At 42.8% G+C, this 21848-nt stretch overlaps 1 protein-coding gene across 1 annotated transcript in view; it reads right to left on the bottom strand.

The window, feature by feature from the left end:
• The window catches only part of GNAQ (G protein subunit alpha q), a 304923-nt gene that overhangs the window by 196200 nt on the left and 86875 nt on the right, over window positions 1-21848 (bottom strand). Inside the window, exon 2 of the mRNA XM_044265849.1 lies at window positions 4359-4543. Within this exon, the coding sequence (XP_044121784.1) occupies window positions 4359-4543 (185 nt within the window). The remainder of the gene's footprint in view (window positions 1-4358; window positions 4544-21848) is intronic.

Genomic DNA, 21848 nt, shown 5'->3' with positions numbered 1-21848 from the left:
AAATGTATCTATCTTTTGATTTGACTAAGTGACAAACACTTCATCCCTTTTAACATTAGCTATCAACAGTTGTGTTTAAGGAAATGAAAAAGTAACATTTAGGAGAAAACCAACCCTAGCTCACAGTATATTCAGAAGAAGTCTCCAGATATATTCTTCCACTTGGGCAGAGTCCAAGCAGCTCACCTATAAAAGTTACTAGCTTGCCAAAGAAAATTCAAGAACGCCATAGTGGATACTCACCCAGGGGAAATTTGATCTTTCTTTTGGTAAAAGTTTTAATTTATCCCAAGCTATTCCTGAGCTAGCCAATCCCTGGAACACTGGGTAAGGTCTACAAAAAAGGCAGGGATGGGGGGAGGGGGGTTGGGAGAAGGGGGGTAGGGTTATGGACATTGGGGAGGGTATGTGCTTTTGGGTAAATTGGAAGGGGTGGTGAACCATGAGAGACTATGGACTCTGAAAAACAATCTGAGGGGTTTGAAGTGGCGGAGGGGTGGGAGGTTGGGGTACCAGGTGGTGGGTATTATAGAGGGCACGGCCTGCATGGAGCACTGGGTGTGGTGAAAAAATAATGAATACTGTTTTTCTGAAAATAAATAAATTGGAAAAAAAAAAAAAAAAGGCAGGGATGCCACACCACCATCTAGGGCAGAGACAGTGGCCTGGACTCCCCCTGACCATAGCACCAGCCCCCCAGCGAACCCGTGGGACTCTCAATTCAATGCAGTAACACTACCCAGGAGCCAAAAAAATTCCAATATTCTGGTGTGGATTCCCACTGCTAGAACGAATTCACCGCAAACGAAACTGTGAACAATTTCCCCGTTAAGAATAAGCCATACCATTTTTAATCTATATTTTGCTCTGTAAAATACATGAACTTAGAAGAAAGTACAGTTAGGAAAGTTAGTAAACTAACTTAGTAAAGTTAGGAAAAAAATATTAGAACGCGTTTGTTTTTATTTATGCTACTACCATATAGTATGACCAATGTGGCTGTAGACGCAAATAAGCTTTTATAAAAACTACATTTTTTACATCTTTAGTGCCACAAAATCATATAAATCAGAGTGCACTGCTTTCAAGTAATTGCTAATAAAATGCACACCACATTCTTTAAACTATTTATAGAGAGTATATTAAAACCAAAAACTTTCATAGAAAATTCTAGCTGAAACAAAAAATATTATTACTAAATGGGTCTCATAAAGACAAGAAAATAAAATTCAAAAGAAAAATAAAATAAAATAAAATTCAAACTTCTTAGCCTGAATTCAAAACCTTTCAGAAACAAATTCTAAACCATTTTTAAATTTTATTTTCTAGTTCTCCTCTATAACAATCTTGCTCAAGGTAAGTTGGCCAACACAGTCACACCCCTTTTTCTTAATATCTACTCCTGCCATTCCTCCACCCCAAAGTGCCCCCACGTTAGCAATGCCCTTGACTTCTTCTGGATTGTCAATTTCTCCCCAGTCCTCATGAAACTTCTCTGCACCTCTGGACACCACACTGCACTGATTTCCTTACACACATAAAATCATTTCAACAGTGATCTGTTGATCTGAATAAGCATTTCAACAACCTGGAGGCAGACGAGGAGACGTTCAGTTGTCTAAGGGGATGAATGACTTGCCCGTTCATAAAACGGTATTTTTTGAGCCTCTACTATGTACAAGGTATGATGCTGGGAACCTGAAAAACGCTGACGTGCAAGTGACATCACCTACTTTCAAGAAGCTTTGAGTTGAGCTGGGAAAACAAGACCAACTCCCACAAGTCATCATAATGAATATAAGTTAGGCAATTATAAACACTCCACTACGGTTTCTGCTACAGGAGGGTGGGATTACTTAGTGCAATGGGGTTGGGAGCGGGGGAGGATTTGAGCAGAGAAGAACTCTAGGAGGAAGTGGCAGTTCGGTGGAAGAGAAAGAAGACATTATGTCCTTAATAGCGTTAACGAAGGCAAGGAGTGGGCAGAGCTTGGGACGTTAATGGATGAAGCAAGGAGTGATGTTTCAGAATATGTGTACGTTAGAAAGAAAATGGAACAAATGGGAAAGTAATTTATATTATAAATTAAGGGGGATTAAACCTACTGAGAAACTCAGAGGTTAGCACACACTCATGTCCTATATTAGGGAGTGTATTAAGCAATCAAGAGATGTGAGAAGATTCCACGGAATAATTATGATATTGGAAAAGAATCACATTATTGTAACTTCTTATGATGATGATTTTTAACTGAATGGTATTCATCACAGTAACAGCTGCTTAATTATAACTGATACAAAGAGCTCAAGTAACACATGTTGTTACACATTCTTCAATGTGTTACATGAAGAAGGTCTAAGTTCCACTCAATCTTCCACATCTGTGTAATGGTACAATCAATGGGCCTCATGTGAGAAGCTAACACTGAAACAAGATCCTGAACTATTCTGAACATCCCAGGAAGATGATTTCTGTGCATGATTAAGGGAGATTCCTTGTATTAACGGTTAATGTTGTAGTAAGTGTTAACTGACAATATATGTCTTATAGGTACCTATAAAACTTATTGCCAATATGGTACACACACACACACACACACACAGCTGACCCTTGAAAAACACAGGTTTGAACCCTGCAGGTGCACTGATACATGGATTTTTTTGGATAAATACAGTACAGCACAGTAAATGTATTTTGTCTTCCTTATGATTTCCTTAACAACGTTTTCTTTTCTCTAGCTTGCTTTCTTTTAACAATACGTGTATAATACTCATAACACACAGAACACATGTTAATCGACTGTTCATGTTATTGGTAAGGCTTCAGGTGAACAGTAGGCTATTAGCTAGTCTTGGAGGAGTCAAAAGTTACCCGTAGATTGTTGCCTGCACAGGGAGTTGGCACCCCTAATCCCCACGTTGTGCAAGGGTTAACTGTATGTCATACCACCCATGTGATTAATTCAGCCAGAACCCATCAGATCATGATCTTATCAAATAACTGTAGACTGGCACAAGCTGTGGGCCTTAAAAAACAGTTCCCTCCATAGAATCTTCTCCCAACTGCAATGAGACAAGCATGCCACTATTTCAGAAACTCATTACACTGAGATTTCTTGGAGGGGGTGGGGCGGGGGGTGGGAGACAACCCTAATCCTTCTAAATTGAGACTGTTCGCTCTCCAGGCAGCCTCAGCTGGTTCAGGCACCACATTCCCAGGCTCGTGAACCTGCCCAGATCATTCTCACTCTTGCGGATACAAACAGGAAAGCTTCTTTGTGGAGAGCCTCTCTGTTCCTGGTGGGAGACACTCTCTCATCACCATTGGAAAACTAAGTGCCAGAGTATCAGTTGGATAAGAAAGAACCAGGCGATTTCAAGGAAACATCCAAGAAAAATAAATGCCGGATTTTAAGATGATCTGTACATTTAGAAGCTTCTAGATGGTACGAGAAGGGGAGATACACAGCATTGCTTTATTTTACCCATGATTCACTTTGAGTTAACTCTCAGATTATGAGTCACAGTGAGCATGCCAGCTTCTTGCTGTCACATACTGACCTGGTATATGGAAACATTTTTAAGAATAAATTATCAAGAGCACTGACTGGAAGACTTGAAGGGAGGCTCTCAAACCAGTGTAGGTGCAAATGCAGTGTTCCGTCAACAAAAGGTGAGGTTTACCCGATTACTAGAAGGTCAACACCTACATGCCCTGAGAAGATTTCGATTTTTTTTCTTCTCCTCACTTCTCCTTCCTTCTCAAGTGATTTTAGAAGTTTGCATGACTGTTACCCAACTACAGGGAAACATGTTTGAAAGGTTATTGGAAGTGACAGATGGACCTATTCTGAAATAAAATTAAGCCTGTGGTACTACTGACAGGAAGTCACGAAATCCAAAATTAAAACGGACAGAATGCTCTTAAGCTGTTTTTGTTCTTTTTTTTTTTTTTTTTCCTTCAAGGAAGCACAAAGAATGGGAGGGAAGCAAGGCCACTGCCTCTACTTTGAATTCCCTCACTTTGGTCATTGTGTCCTGAACTTACAACCCGTGTTATGAATGTAACGGGGTGCCCCCCGGAATTCTAAACCTCCGTATATTTATCGTTGAACATCCAAATGTGCCTTCCACCGATATCACTACGAACATAACTCTAATTGTGCAGAGATGGGACTTAAAAGATTTAAGGGAAAAAAAAAAAAAACGATAAAGAACATACTGAACCATTAAATGTCCCACTTAGGATGAGACGAAAAATGTATGCTTCGAAAACCCACTGTCCCACCCAGCCATGTGAAGACAGCATCCGCACCATGCATGGCTTTGCCCACAGTTCCCAGAAGGAGCCAGGCCTACCTTATTATGCTCGTACTTGTAGGGGATCTTGAGCGTGTCCATGGCTCTGATCATAGCCTGCATGGCCGTGAAGATGTTCTGATACACCAGCTTGGTGAAGCCCCTTTTGTCTTCATCAGAGTAGCCCGACCCGTGGATGATTCTCATCTGCTTGATAAACGTACTCTTGCCGCTCTCTCCCGTCCCTGCAAGATGGACCATAGCAAAAGAGGTCATCAGACCGTGACACCTTCTCACAGTCGCCCGGACAACTAAGCTAGACACGGCGGCATGGACGTCGCACCCTCACGCGGACGGCTGGAGGAGCATCACAGGACGGCACCCTCCCTGGCGGGGGCAGTGCCACCTGCAGAGAACACGTAGCCACACTGGAGAACGAGAACGCACTTGGGAGGCGAATGGAGCTTAAGCACGTGTGCGCGCGCGTACACACACACACACACACACAACCTGTCGCCTCTTTAGAAGCCACTCAGCACAGAATTTGGATAGTGATTTGTAACCATGTTTCTTAGAAGAAACAATGAAATCTGCATCTTTGGAAGTGCACACACACTTGATAAGGCTCTCCTCCCCGGAGAATATCTGAAAGCCTTCCAGGAGGCTGGGCTGGGAAGCAGGATTTGGATCTGGAAACGACAATGCACTTACATTGCATTGTAAAGGCTGTGCAGAGCCGTAGGACAAAAATGCCTTGAAATTTCTCGACATTTTCTTTCACTTCAAGATGGTACGTACACATGGAGAGCAGAGCACCCAGATAAGCAGGAATTTGGGGGACAGCAGTAGCTACTGTATGCAGCTGAGTTATTTCAAGGAATCGCCTAATTCAGAGAAGTCACAGTGACACTCCTTCCTTCTGCCCATTCTTTTTTTTTTTTTTTTTAAAGATTTTATTTATTTATTTGACAGACAGAGATCATAAGTAGGCAGAGAGACAGGCAGAGAGAGAGGAGGAAGCAGGCTCCCTGCTGAGCAGAGAGCCCCATGCGGGGCTAGATCCCAGGACCCTGGGATCATGACCCGAGCCGAAGGCAGAGGCTTTAACCCACTGAGCCACCCAGGTGCCCCTGCCCATTCTTGACTAACAGCATGATACACAAATTTACTGTGACTGGATTTTTCTCTTCCACACTCTTATTTTTCCCCTTTTCAACACCCCTTTTTCTGTTACCATAAGCCTGAGGTCAATCCCTAACAAAGCTCTCAATGGCCATGGAATAAGAAAAGACAAAGATGGGATCCTATCACTGAGTGACAACCTATTTCTTCCACAACGGATCTAAAACTACTGTAAAAATTCATTTTTCCAAATGGAGGTGGCTTCTTCTGTACGTCACTTCTTTTCTCAACATTTTTTGCTCACTTTCAGGCTTCCTTGAGATTTCCAAAACAATAACTATCTCTCTTATCAATAAACCGAATGGTGTAGAGAAGGCTTATCCATAACCCTAACAGGGTAGAAAAACACTGACAGGACCTATTTGGATATGAAACAGGGAAGCATACAATACACAGGAGGCTGGCGAATCTTTACTGCCACTTCCAACCTACAAGGTGTTTCAGACTGACAGCGAGGAATACAGCATCTGTCCTAACTTCATTTTGTTTTTCTGGGGATTAGATTTCATTTTCATCTTTCTAAACCATCATGAAAGATTCAAGTAAGTATTACAGTTTTCACAGAAGCAAGCTTAAATGACTACAGATGTCCGAGTAAACACAGAAGCCTTGCCCATTGACAGAGGAAGAGGCTTTCTAGCTCTGCAGTCCTGGGTCAGCAGCAACGTTATCATTTTCATATGACTTTTAATAAGTGATCTGGAGTCCTTGAACTATAAAGTTAACAGCGCCATGTGAATGCCATCAACCCATTTTAACGAGCTGCATCCCAAGAGTTTAAAAAAACTATTTGATAATCCCAACCATGAATAAAGGAGGAAAAAAAAAAAAGAAAAAACAAAACCCAAAGTATCTTAAAAGTAGCACCTCTGGTCACAATAAAGTTATGAAACTGATTCTCATTGTTGATGCAGAATCTATAGAAAACACCAAGTCTCTTTACTCTCCCAAGCACTTCAAAGAAATCCAAATTGCTTCTTTATTATCCCTATCCCAGGGGTGCTGGTCTGCTCAGAGGGTCCCACCAAAGACACAATCATCAAATCAGAATCCTTGCTAGGTTTTTCCACAACAAAAACCAGAAGACATCTTCATATGTGAGTTAATGGCACGAGAAGCAAAGGAAAGAGAAGCAGGCATTACAGCCTCTTCTCCTGGCTGGCAGAGCAGCTTTTATGTCCTCATTTGGGTGGGTATAAAATCTAAAACATAAAAATTGTGTTTTTATGGCTTATGTATCACTGCAGTCCTGCCAGGCAACAGCAGTCAATGCTTGGTATCTTTCTGGATCTAGTCACCTGGGCTAATGATGAACGAATGACCAATGAATGAAGGGGAGCGAGGAAAGGGGAAAGAAAAAAGAATCCAGACATCATCTCCAAAGTAAGATTTGTTCCTATTGCCCCAGACACATCAAGGGATTGTCCCTCTCCATTCTCTTGCCTTGCTCAGTGCCCCAGGAGGCTGGTCCCTAAGGTGTTGACATCAACAGCTCCCTTGTCTTCATCTTTGTCTTGGGTTTAGTACATAGAAGACATGAGGAGGAGACAAAAGAGCAGGAAAATGAGGAGGAGTCATTCTCCCTGCGGCTCACTCCCTAGAGAGACACGGTATCTCCTTTAGAGGCCACAGCTCCCACTGGGTGCCCCCAGCCCCATACAGCTACCCTCTCTGGGTTCCTGTGACTGCCCTCTCCTCTTGCCGGGCTAGGGCCAGCCACTAGTGACTTTGTCCCCTTCTAGAAGTCCCCTCAGCCACCCAGCTGGAATGTGCCACAGGTTTCCCACTGGGACTCTGACTGGTACAAATGCCACAAGGGAAGCGGGGGAAGCTCACTAACATGACAGAGTCCCTTTCTGTATACACCTTATTCATGAAGCGCTTGCCAGTCGCTTAAGAGCTCGCTGGTCACCAGCGCACTGTCCTGACACTCTCCCGGAGGCCAACTGAGATGAAGAAATGACAGAGCCTGATTCTCCCCCAAAGTCTGAATAAATACAGTAACAGCCACCCATCCCCAGAACGTGCACACATACACACACACACACACACACACACACACATACACACACACACACACACACCAAGACCAGTCTCTAACCCCAACAGAGAAACTATAGTCTCTACCTCCTGAATGTCCTCTCTTATCAAGGAAATCAAAAGAAATCTGTGCGCAACCCTTTTCGCTTTGCCAAGAACTTGTAAACATACTGTCATTTCATCCTTTCAAGAACCTGTGAGATAGAGGTCTTTGTCCTCATTTCACATAGAAGAGGAGGCCTTGGGGGGATGAGTCCTCAGGCAAAGATGCCACAGCCAGTAAGAGGTAAGGTAAGGGTTCAGCCCAGCCCTCGGCTACCCAGTTTGGGTTTGTCACTATTTTCTTTGTCACGACTGCCCTAAATCCAGGGGAATTACCTTCTACTGCCCACTGGCTAAGAATACCTTATGATGGCTGTGACTTCACCCAACTTTTATCCATTTAATCTAATTCTGAGTTTCTGAATACTGCTTCGATTAGTGGAGACCCATTTTGAAACTCTGTGCCATCTTCCAACTGACTGGCCATCCCTCCCAGATAAGTTTCACCCGTGAACTTAATGTTCACCCTGTAATGTTAACTATATAAATACAGCCAAGTCAGAGAGAAGGCAGAGCTCCATAGAAGAGAATGTCTGTGTCAGTCAAATACTGTAGGTAGAAGATAAAAGTAGTCAACTGATGTATCATTCTGTACTAACGATGGATTTAGTCCCCCAACAAGAAGTATATGGACTGAAAACCTCTACTGAGCAAAAAATTCAGCTTCTTTGTTCCACTGAAAGAGTTCTATCATGGAGACAAATGAACTATTCTTAATAAATGTGCAAGCCAAATATCATGTTGTTCTCCTATTTTTGTAGAGCTATACAACATTCTCAGGATTTGAAACGGACATTTTAACAATCTACTCACAATGAATATGGGGAAAAAAATGTGGTACAAAGAAAAAAAAAAGCTGTCCTCGAATTCTGTAAAATGGTGGTTTCCTAAGGCCAAATGAGGAATCTGAAAGACTTCACAATTCTATATATCTGAATGAGAGAAAGCAGACTTTTCTGCTAGTAGATTCTCTGCAAACCCAGTTGGCTAACCTCTTTTCATAGCACAGGGAATAAATAAATCTTTTTTTTTAATTACATCCCATTTATTTTATTTTTTTAAAATAACATATAATGTACTATTTGCTTCAGGGGTACAGGTCTGTGCATCACCAGCCTTATACAATTCCCAGCATTCACCATAGCCCATAGTCTCCCCAGCATCCAACACCCAGCCACCCCATTCCTCCCAAACACCCCCTACTCGAGCAACCCTCAGTTTGTTTCCTGAGATTAAGAGTCTCTTATGGTTTGTCTCCCTCTCTGGTTTCGTTTTGTTTCATTTTTCCCTCCCTTCCTGACCTAGATCTAGCAGCGAGCCCTTCCATGAAAGTGGGGGAGGTGCTCATTTTTGCTAATTTGAACACATCTCCAATCAAGTCACTTAACAACTTTAACAAGCACATCAACACACCCAAGGGTATGCACCCCCACAATGCTGTATTTTCTCTTTTAATGGTCTCTATAAATAAGGGTAAAAATTTTCCCCAGAAAAGTTGTTCTACCTTTCAGTAGGTATTCTGCCTTTTCTTGGCCTCGCTCATCAAAACACCCAGAAATAAGACTCTGCAATGATCATGCTATTAAAGAGAGCACACATGGGGTGTCTGACTGGACCAGTCGGTAGAGCATGGAACTGCTGATGTTAGGTTGTGAGTTTAAGCCCCAAACTGGGTGTAGAGATTACTTAAAAATAAAATCTTTTTAAAGGGGAGGGGGGACTATAACCCAGCATGCATATCTGGCTTTGAGGGATACTTGGGTTTTTTTCCTCCCTACCCACCAGATCAGGATAAGCATAGAGAGCAATCCCTGCATCGCTTCACATGCCTTTCCATCAGAACAAAATCAAATAAAAATTTCATATTCCAATGCGGAGGGCATCACTTCATAAGTTAGGACAGAAGGTATGAGCCATATACACAGTCGCACACGGGACCATCTGATGCTTCCATTTTAGGCTTTTACACGATCTTTTCAACACAAGAGGACTTCCACACACAGCTTCTGCCACAAATCCACATCTACTCTGGCGTCCTACTCACCCAAAGCATCTACAGGACGACACTGATTATCCTGCCCGTTTGCACAATGAAAGCCATAAACAGTTCTGTCCAATTCACCTCTAAAGGCAGGACAGTGCTTATCATGCCATATCCCCCACCTTCCTGAACCCGCAGAGTCTGAAATCCAGTATTTCATTCACTTCTTAACGGCAATGGATTATGGATCCATCGGTGCCTTCCCTCACACTCAAGTTGGCTTCTTGGATTACACTTTTATCAACAGAGCCCGAAGCACAATCCACGCATATACAAGACTTGCTCGGTGCCCTCAAAGCGTCGGTGACTTGCTCAGTGCCCTCAAAGTGTCGGTGACTGCCGTCACTGCTCTGAAAGGCACAAGTGTCCCAGACTGCCACACACTAGCCCTGGAAAACAGTCAATGGACACTACACTATCAGGAACTTGAAGGATCCTCCTGCTTCATTTCCTTCACTGGAAAAAAAAGGCAGAAAATATGCCTTCTCGTGGCCTCTAACAAGCTGAGCGAGACCCACAGCGCGGCCACTTTTTTTTCAGGCTCCCGGGAAAAAGAAGAAATGCCAAAACTGAGTTATAAAAACTGTGGTATTTAAAGTTATACAATGAATATATTCGTTTCGTCCTGCCAGTGCCTTTCATGACTGTATTTGGAGATATTGTCAACCCATCAGAAATCTACATCTGAAGCCTTTAATTAATGTGAAGGCTCGGGCCAAATGCCCCTGTCCTGCCCTCTTGATTGGCCAGCAACCAGAAAGAGAAAGGCTAAGAACAGACCCAAGCCTCATGGAGCTCAATTATAACCCAAGGAACTGTACTTAATAAGGCCTGCTGGTTCAGGCCAAGAGTCTAAGACATGGAATCTCAGCACCATCAAAGCTGAACTTGGACTACTTCCACCTAATCTTGGATAAAGCAGAACCAGAAATTTCAGGGAGGAATTTTCTACCCACAAGCACATCATCAAGCTCCACCTGCAAAGAATTAATAGTACTGAGATTAAATTTAAAAACACTGAAACCAAACTCAATCCATGTGCCGTCCACATCTTGGGCTGTCTACTTTAAGATATGTGCATTCTGCCTTCTGCGTATTTTCCTCCACTTAAACTGGGACCCTGCACTTGAAACGACCAGCCCTGACGCAAGAGTCACCGTAACTTCCTCTCCTTAAAGGACTGTCCTTTGAGGCCAAGAGTGAGTGACTTCACTCTTTATCCCCGACAAGGTCTGGCAGAAGGTACTAGGACAGTTTAAAAAATACAGCACAAAAATGAAATGAAGTTAGTTATCATCACCCACTGTGAACAGAAACGGAAAAGATGGGTAAATTTGTGGTAACCAGGGCTACTGATAATAACTCATCCAGGTAAGGGGGTTTTAAAGGAAAGATGGGCAAAATACACTGAAAATGCAATTTGTTGAAAACACCTAGAATTTCATCTAGTCCTGGGCTTCTCAATGTGGTAAAAACCTCCCAGGAAAGGGACCTGCCGTGCCGTCGAGGTTACTCAAAAGGTATAATTTCCTGGAGAGTCAATTTTACCACAGAGCATCCCTGGTAAACATCCGTGTATTAAAAACTAACATCCGTTGGTGGCATAAGCCTCTGAATGTAGTGAAAACCATTAGAATGTATACTTTTAAATGTTGGATATCCTGGTATATAAATTATATCTCAATTTTTAAAAATTTCATAACTAGTAACAGTATAGTTTGGAGATCAAGGGGAAGTTTACATGAATTTTCACACTAAAATTTGTTCAGGAGGTTGCCTTTTCCCTGTTTGTTTTTACTTTTCTTTTTTTTAAAGCAAACTCTGCACCCAATATGGGACTTGAACTCACGACCCCAAGTTCAAGAGTCACGTGCTCCACCAATTAAGCCAGCCAGGCTCCCCCAGGGGGTTACTTTGAGATTCCCTCCCCCATCTTTTCTCCTTCAGGAGTGCACTTTAGGAGGGCACGTTCATGCTCTTCTGCCTCTGAGTGTGATCGGAGGAAAAGTCTGAGAAGCTCTGAGCTTACCTGGTTTGCAAAGGAGGGGAAGGAACTCACTCAAGAATTCTGCCGGTTGACAACAAAATAGAAGGAAATGAACTAGAACCTACAGAGATCCCGTCTGTCCGGGGGCTCCCAACCTTACATCCTCGTGAACTTTCTTTTCAGAAAACATTTTTTCCCAATTTATAAAAGCTGTAAGTATTTGCTAAAGAAAATTCAGAAAACCGGAAGAGTTTTCAAAATTGTTGAAATTTTAACATTTTGGTATCTTTCTTCCCTGTCTCCTTTTCTAGGCAAACGATCTCTTTCTGTCCTTGTTCTAAAATAAACCTGGAATAATACTGTATTGTTGTTTTTCACATAAAATATTGTGGTAATCATTCCAAGATGCTAATTGTGCTTCAGAAAGAGCAATTAATGACTGTGTGAAGGGCCATCATGAGGATGTGTGATAATTTAACAATTCCCTTGTCGTAACACATTTTGAGTATTTCCAATTTTTCACTTTTATAAATAATGTTGTGATAAACATCCCTGAAGAAAACCCTAAGCCTCAATCTCTACTTCCTTAGGAGAATATGATAGAAACACAGTTGGGGGGGCGGGGAGAGCTGTCTCATAGTTATTTGGCCCCTCAACAGTTTTACCAGTTGGTCCACCTATCAGACCCTTCCTTCTCTACCCCACTTTCCATTTACCAACACCATGCTCGTTCAACAGTTACAATCTGAGAAACAAAATTAAATCTTTATCTTCATTTACATCTTTCCTTATGAGAACTTATTTCATACTTTGTCATTTGTATCCCTTCTATGAACTTGCATTTTCTTTTGAGGACCTGCTATGGGGGGGGGGTGGATTTCTTAGAACAATTTAGTTTTGTTTTTTTTTTTAAAGATTTTATTTATTTATTTGGCACAGAGATCACAAGCAAGTGGGGGGGGGGGTGGGAAGCAGTGAGCCTCCCAGGCATCCCAGAACAATTTAATTTTTAATAGAAAATTAAAGGGCACCTGGGTGGTTCAGTCATTAAGCCTCTGCCTTCAGCTCAGGTCATGATCCTGGGGTCCTGGGATGGAACCCCACATCAGACTCCCTGCTCTGCAGGGAGCCTGCTTCTCCCTCTCCCTCTACCTGCTATTCTGCCTGCTTGTGCTCTGTGTGTGTGTGCCCAATCAATCAGTCAGTCAATCTTTAAAAAAAAGAAAAGAATAACTTTGGTTACAAATATTTCCTCAACCTGTCCTTTTCTTTCCATTTGATGACAAAATCTGATATATCAACTTAAAATTCTATACTTAATTCATTCATCTGATCTCCTCTGTGATTTAGGTTTATGATTTTAACAGTTCCAAACATACACATTTATTTCGGCTTTTTTCGCTTTATGTTTTACACTTAACTAATCCATCTATACATCATTCTGATGTGCAGTAACTTTTTTTTTTAAATAAATCAAAAACCTTTCCCTAAAATCATTCTAGGCTTTAAAAGTTACATTGTCATAGGAATATTTCTCCATATAATCAAATATTTGATCCAAATAGGGGAGTTTTCTCATGTCTCCTCATGTACTCCCAATGACAATCAAGAAGACACACAGAGCCCAGCGACTCTCCTTAAGCATCTGACACATTCTTTGAGTCCCCCCTTCTTCCCCTTCCCCACCCAAGTGGCCCATGGGCCATCCCTCCCTAAGCCTTAGATTCTCGTTCAGTGCACTCCTTTAAAGGCCTCTCAAGAACAGTGGAGTAACTGCCAGGATGTTCAAGGTCTTACTCTTCTTCCACTTTACGAGTCTATTTCTACCCACATGGTACATAGACTGTCTATCCTGCACCAACACCCCTGCCCCCCTCCCCCATGGCTCTAGGACCAGGGTAAGCACCCGGTCTCTCCAACTTTTTCCTCATCTCAATACCACTTCCTACTTTACAACTCTGCTGTGAATTTTCAGTGAATTGATCTAACAGTGACTGGGACATCGTAGGTACTCAACAAATACTAGATTTAATTTATAATGCAAAATCCAGTGTGAAAATGAGAGAACAGTCTGATCCGGGGCTAGATGAGGAGAGGCAAAAACTGAGTAATTAAGAGAAAAAATATCTCAATGCAGTGAATGCCAAAAGCCCATGATGGGCAATATAATCAAACAAACAAACAAAAAAAAACCAACAAAAAATATATATTTTTAAATAAAGACAGGATCAGTGACAGTGCTGTCCTGTGCCACACTGGCACCTGACATGCTTCCTTAAATTCTATAGCCAAAGTGACTACCTCACTCACATTACCCTAGGCTCAAATGTGATTCTAATTTTCTAGTCCTCAAAATAACTGAGATAATCATCCCCAGTATCTCAGTATTTGAAGCCATAGTGAAAGGGCGCCTGGGTGGCTCAGTCGGTTAAGCGTCTGCCTTCAGCTCAGGTCATGATCCCAGGGTCCTGGGATCGAGCCCCGCATGGGGGTCCCTGGTCAGCAAGAGAGCCTGCATCTCCCTCTCCCTCTGCTCATGTGCTGTATCTCTCTTGCTCACTCTATCTCTCAAATAAATAAAATCTTTAAAAAAATAATATTGTAGGCACAGATTGTTCATAATTTTATTATGTGTATATTTCATGCCAGCTATTAGCCTAGTAATCGACGATACAGGACAGAGTCCCTGCTCTCACACAGGCACCATGCAAGTGTGAGTGGCAGGTGACACGCAGGTGACCTACAGAATGACCTTTAATTTGGGAAGCCGAGAAAAGACTTTCTAAGAAGGTGCACTTAAGCTGGTATCTGAATATCTAGAATCCAGCCACAGGAAAATTAGGAAGAGAGAGCATCCCAAGCAGTGAACCAGCTGACACAGAGGTCAAGGTGGGAACAGGCTCGGCTGGCATGTTGGGGGGACGGCCAGAGGGGCCAGTGCGGCCCAGGCATGGTGACTGGAGCAGTGAGGGAAAGGCAGGAGATCACAGCAAGGCTGGCTCTGCTGCCTACAGAGGCCGAGGCTAATCACATGGGGTACTGCATTTCAGGAAACAGGTCTGGATTTTATTTTAGGCACACTGGACAGCTTTGGAGAATTTCAACTAGGGAAGTGATACGGTCTGATTACTGCTAAGTGAAGAGTGGACTGTAAGGGTAGGCCAGGAGGGTGTTTCAGTAATCCAAGCAAAAGATAACGGATAACGGCGGGTGACGTGATGGAGAGAAGAGCAATGATTCTGGGTCTAGTCTGGGTGGAGATGGATGAGAAGTGGGTAGGAAGGGGAGGGGAGGAAAGAGAGATGACTCCTGGCATTGGGGCTTGGGTGACGTAGATGGACAGAAGTTCTAGATTCTCCAGAGAGGCCTGAAAAGGATAAGGTTTGGGTACCGAGAGGCACATTGAGTTTGAAGTGTTTATTCGTTCCAATGGAATCACTCTGTATGCACCTACGCCAAAAAAAAAAAAAAAAAAAAAAAAAATCCACTTAATTCATGTGGAGGATGCCCACAGAAAAGATGTGATCTGTGTCCTACATCCTCTGAGCCTCCAGCAAAGGCAAGGACACAGCCATGACCGAGGTCCTTGTGCTAATGGATGAGTCAGAGCAGACTGCAAAACCAGGGTTATCATCTCATTTCCTAGGAGACAAAGTTCTTTATGTAAAAGAAAGGAAACTTTCAAGCCTCTAAGTTACACACACACACACACACACAATAGATTCATAAGGTGGCAACACTGCTACGTGGACATTTCTTTAGAGAAAACTGGGACTTCACTGTCACTACTTGGAATACATGAAGATATCATACAAGTACCAAGTTGTAATAAAAATATCTGAAGAGATTGGAACCCTTAGGATAAATAACCACCCACAGATTTTTAAGTTATTTCAGATAAGAACAAACGCGCAGGTAGGTGGTCCAGGTTTGGGGGTTCCACACATACTTTGAAAACGTGGCGGGTAGAAAATGACCAGGTACACCTGGGAATCTCTCTGAAGGCCTCAGGACAGGAAGGCTCACGTGGCCTCCATCGAGGACGGCAATGAATTAAATCTGTTGTGGGGGAAAGGCCCAAGACAGATCTGAAGTGACATTTTCCACCTCACGTCATGTCATCGGGAGACAATCCACAGCGGGGTGGGGGAGCCTGCAAAGAGCATCCGCGGGAGTCAGGGGCCCTCTGGAGCCGGCTACGTCGAGGGACGCTGGGGACAGGGAACAATACACGGTCACTTGGCCCCTGAGAGCTGATGACAAGGGAACCGGCCTGGATGACCTCAAAGGTTCCCTCCAGCTTTGATTTTTATGATTTTTTCTTCTCTGTTGTACAGCATTAAAAATCATTCATTGGATTTCCCATGGGGCGGGGGGGGGGGGGGAACAACCTATTGACGATGTATTCCGATATTAATTGAAATGTAGTAGTCTTCTTTCAAGGTTAATATGTCAAGACTTTTTTTTTCTTTTGCTCATGTGGCTCTTCACTTGGAGCCTCTAAAAATAATTATCTTTTGAGGTAGGGGAATTAAGGTGCGGGAGGGAGCGAGCAGTGCTCCAATTAAGGGCAGCAGTGGTCTGGTTGCCTCGTGGAACGCATGGCTGTTCAACAGAATGCAGAACGCCACATGCTTCTGGGTGAATATCACCCCAACATTTCCAATAATGACCCCAGGAATACTAAGAAGGACTGTCTGTTCCAAGTCTGCCTCGTAAGCATGAACGCATGAAAGGATCTTCGAGAGAGAACGTTTTATGGACAGCAAGAGTTAGTGACTCTGCTCGCGGGGGCCCATTATCTGGCTGGTGGGGACTTGGAGGAGTCCGCCATTTACGGTGGCATCTGAGATTTAATTAACACAAAAACTCAACTGAGAGAAATGTTTCTTTTTTTTTTTTTAAGTTAGAGAAAGAACACAGTTCAAACACACATGAGGAAGCCAAACCTAGGCATTGTTCACATTTTTAAAAAAAATTCTCTCCTTGGGTGAAATGTGGCTATGAATCGAAAATGATAGTACCTGTTGGGGTGTCTCATGAGCCTGAACACCACCCCACCAAGGCTCGTGAAAGCCGTCATTTCCAAATGGCTCCCTATGGGAAGCCCCATAACTATCCCATCGAGAGATGCATGAAGAAATGGCTTCAGTTCTCACTTCCCCTAGAAACACACACACAAAAATAATTCTTAAGATTCAGCCTTTTTAAAAAAGCTGAAATATGAACCACTGGAGGGAGGAAGTGGCCCCTTTCTAGTCGATGCTCAGGGAACTCTGAAGATAGGACACGGAGTGCCCCTGGCTCTTTTAGATCTGAACCATGCCTGGGCAACCCAGCCACACACCTTGGGCATTCAGGTGAGCTGTCCCAAGCGAGAGAGGTTTATCTAGAGCCACAGAGAAATGGCAGGACAACTTCCCCAGAAATCATCATTGAAGAGTCGCCCTGCGGTTTATTTCATTAATTTAAATTGTGTCCCATAATTTATTTTGTCTAATGGCCATATGTTTCCCCCATGTTCGGGCCAGGAATTATAACAGACATGGAAGAGAACAGAGACAGAGCAGGGCTCCCCTTTCTGCTTTTACCCCTGCTCCTTTTTTCAGAAATAGCACCGGTCGACTTCAGTTCAAATAAACAAGAAGTGCCTGTTTCCTTATTTTCAAGTGAGTTGCACTTGGAAATCTGCCTTTGCCTGAAAAGAGAATAGAGCATACTCCTTTCTCAGAAGGGTCGCACCTACAGACGTATAGGCATTGGGCAGGAAACGAGAAAGGACAGTCTTAAAACCGAACCTGCTTCTTGAGGAAGCAAAATTAGGGAAAAGAACATTGGTGCACTTTATTAATGTTTAGTAAGGCTTACACATAGGATGACTTGCTGCCATTTGACTGATTTTTAAAAAAAGGAAGGGAAACTAATTACCCTATTATAATTTAAAATGAGCCTCTGCTCTTAGCTCACAATCCACGGAACTGCTCCAAAAAGCAGAAACCACAGTTAAAGAGGAAGAGACCCAGAATCCGAGATAATGCTTGGCTCGCAGAATGAGCCTCGGTTTTAGGCCACAGGACTCAATGAATGCTGCCCAATTATGTCAGTATACATTCAGATGTGACTTCTCACAAACTGACCTAATAATGCACTAATAATAACATTTGAGGCTAGGCAGTAACAGTAATTTGAGTAAAATTAAAAAAACCAGAAACCAGCCCTTTCACATGCAACCTTTTCCCTGAAATACTTCATCACAAAAAAGGGAAAAAAGGTCACTAGTGCATTTAATGAAAACTTACATCACCTAAGCAGTGCTTGCTTACTTGCACTAATAAATAAGTTGGCAGAAACTAGATCAACTGAATGCAAAATAGTAAAACAAAATTTTTTTTCTTTAGAAAGGAAATACTGAATCAGTAGGCCCTGCTAAGTGGAACGACATTTTCATTTTGCAAACCCTCCTCCCCCCTCCACCCCCCCAACACACACACACAGAGTTGGAGAGGGCTTTAAAAACCAAATGCCCTAGCCTAATGGTGACACCAGAGTAACGACTTGCTTATCGTGTTCTCTATGTATGGCTTTCCTAACTATACTCATCAATGACTTGACTTTAAAAAAAAAAAAAAAAAAAAAGACTGTTAACACAGTACATATTGAACAGAATGACTATTACACAATGTTCTAGATATACCACACACACAGGTTTAGGAATATAAGTGAGCAAATGTCTCCTGATCATATAATCTTTTTTTTTTATTTAATTTTTTTTCAGTGTTCCAACATTCATTGTTTATGCACCACACCCAGTGCTCCATGCAATGCATGCCCTCCTTAGTACCCACCACCAGGCTCATGCAACTTTCCACTCCCTCCCCTGCAAAACCCTCAGTTTGTCTCTCAGATTCGTTGGTCTCTTATGGCTCATCTCCCCCTCTGATTTCCCCCAACTCACTTCGCCTCTCCATCTCCCAATGTCCTCCGTGTTATTCCTTATGCTCCACAAGTAAGCGAAACCATATGATAATTGACTCTCTCTGCTTGACTTACTTCACTCAGCATAATCTCTTCTAGTCCCGTCTATGTGGATACAAAAGTTGGGTATTCATCCTTTCTGATGGCTGAGTAATATTCCATTGTATATAGAGACCATATCTTCTTTATCCATTCGTCTGCTGAAGAGCATCTTGGCTCTTCCCACAGTTTGGCGACTGTGGCCACTGCTGCTATGAACATTGGGGTACAGATGGCCCTTCTTTTCACTACATCTGTATCTTTGGGGTAAATACCCAGTGGTGCAATTGCAGGGTCATAGGGTAGCTCTAATTTTAATTTCTTAAGGAATCTCCACACTATTTTCCAAAGTGGCTGCACCAACTTGCATTCCCACCAACAGTGTCAGAGGGTTCCTCTTTCTCCACATCCTCTCCAACACACATGGTTTACTGTCTTGTTGACTGATCATGTAATCTTCTTAATAAAGAGTACCCCTAAGGTCATTAGGTCACCCCTTATTGTTCGTACTGTATTGCAACAGGTGTCACAGGAATTGTACAAACTATGGGTCACAAACTTTTTAAATAACAGCTTTATTGGGACATGACTCCCATATCCCGCAATTCATTCAACCAGAGTATACAATTCAGTGGTTTTTAGTATATTCGCAGATGTGTGCAAGCATCACCACAATCAATCCTAGAACGTTTTCATCTGAGGTAATAAAACTTTAATGAGTTGCTAAGCATCTAACTAGCCAAAGTACCAGACCCCTGAGAAAAGCTTGCAGCTAAAAGCATTCCCTCACCTTCAAAGTATACATTTATATCTGGGCTTTGTTGTACTTGCTTTGTTCTTTTTTCCACTTAACACATGCTACAGAGTTTGGATTTGATTCAAAAGCTTATGAGGAGTTGTTGAAAATTTCTGAGGAGGCATGAACTCCATCACCAGAAGCCATTAAGAAGACAGAGGCATGGCACGCCTCAGAGTTCACAGATGAGAAGCTCAGCAGAGACATGGGACCAAAGCAGATTACTACAGAAGTCCAGGCAGGAGGTACAAGCCTAAATTTGTGAGGTGAAAAGGAGCAAGAAGGAAGGACTGGAACAATCCTGAGAAGCCAGCGCCGGCAGCTGTGGCTCTGGTCCACGGTAGGGTGAGAGGAGGCGGAGTCACAGAAGACCCCTTGGGTCACACACGGAGACTGGGGACATGCAGGTGCCATCAGCACAAGAACGATCCAGAAGGGAAAACAGACTTCAAGGTAAAGCTCATGCGCAACTTAAATGTGTTACGTTGACAAATACATGTCCAGGGCATGTAGAGGCCTGCCGGGCTGGAAAAGAAATGATGCCCGGTATGCACAGCCGAATGTTCGAGACCGGGACAGTGGCTGACGCAGGAAGGCTTTGGATGAGGTGGAAAGAGCAGCAGGAACCAGGAAGACAGACTGAGATGGGCCACTGTCCCTCTGCAGGCAAATGTCTACATGAAGAAAGAAGGACAGCCTAGCGGAGGACCAAGAGTGAGATCCCGTCCAGGCGACTCTAGGAGAGACAGGAGCAAATGGAGCTCCTCGGGTCCTGCAGGGTCTGGTCTCTCCCGCTGCTGCTCCAGTATGTGGTGCGCCCCATGCCTTCTGAACACGACAAGGTAAGAAAGGTTCTAGAAATGCTGAATACATACATTTAAGGCTGTTTATGATGATGACCGTTGGAGGCCACCTCAGAAACCTCACTGGGCCAGAATTAAATTTCCAAATTCTATGAACGCACGTGAAAGCTAAGCCTAAGCCACAGATCTTCAGTTTGCTCAGAAAACCATAATGTTTATGTTCATCATCGTGAACATTAAGATCTGAACATGCTTCTTCAAGTTTCCCCAGGAACATTCCAGTCACCTTACTGAAAGTTCCTTTATTTTGAATCAAAGTGACTAAAAACTCTGAAAAGAAACCAATGTGCCAAACTACCGCTCAGTGCAACGTCTTATAAATTTTAGTGCTTTGGGGTGGTAGAAAATACAAGAAATTCCAAAACAGTACATCCCCCTTTTCTCTCACAACTCATCCCCAGAAACCAATAATCTAATCCACTGAGAGAAAGCAAAGAAGTAAAATTTAAAAATCCGAAATTCAAATAATCAGCCGTCGCACTCAAAAGGGGAGGAACAGTGATTCAGGAACTTTTACTTTCAACCTAATTTCAAAGTGAATAATTATTCTGTCCCACTAGAATTAGTAAGGTCTCAGAATCAAAAATACAATGACACAAAAAGAATATTTTATAACCATAATATCCTGGGCTTTTTGAAACATGGCTATTACCCTCTTTTTGCACATTAAAAACACAAGGCCACGGGGCAAAGCTAATGACTTCCTTAAACCAAATCAAAGAAATAATTGGTTGAATTACCTCGATTTTATGTACCAAATGATGCCCTAATACTTAAAGATACAGTGACCACATAATTTATCATCCTAAATGAGTAACTTTTGAGAGTGAAAGGGGTGATGTTAAAAATCGCATCAGGACAGTATGCGTAAACCGTGCCAGTCCTAGGTGAATGGAGACACACGGCGGCCCCAATAACGGTACTCTGGAGGGGCACGTGGTGGCACAGTTGGTTCAGAGGATCATAACACTGTATCAGAAAAACTGAAGAGGGACACCTGGGTGGCTCAGTCAGTTAAGCATCTGCCTTCAGCTTGCGTCATGACCCCAGGGTCCTGGAAGCGAGTCCTGTTTCAGGCTCCCTGCTCAGTGAAGAGCCTACTTCTCCCTCTGCCTGCTACTCTCTTTGCTTGTGCATATTCTCTCTCTCTCTGACAACGAAATAAATAAATAAAATCTTAAAAAAAAAAAAAATTGAAGACTGAAAAAAAAAATCTTAAAAAAACCCAAACAAACAAACAAACAAAAACAAAAACCCCGAAAACTATGAAGGGAAAGAATCCAAGACACGGAATAAAAATGAGCATCAGAGCTAGCACACAAGTCCTATATCACTCCAGGTATGTGTTACAGAGTCAAGAGTTAGAAACACGGTCCCCCTCACAGACTGGGACCTTCACTTTCTTACATACAGAGAAGGTCAGAGTAGCCTGTGCCTGCAGGGTTTTTTTGTTTTTTGTTTTGTTTTGTTTTTTGTTTGTTTGTTTGTTCTTAAGTAATCTTATTAGGGGATCACAAAAGAAAAT

The sequence above is a fragment of the Neovison vison genome, chromosome 9, assembly GCF_020171115.1.
Source record: "Neovison vison isolate M4711 chromosome 9, ASM_NN_V1, whole genome shotgun sequence".
Classification (NCBI taxonomy): Eukaryota; Metazoa; Chordata; class Mammalia; order Carnivora; family Mustelidae; genus Neogale; species Neogale vison.
This window is presented reverse-complemented; position numbering and strand designations above follow the sequence as displayed.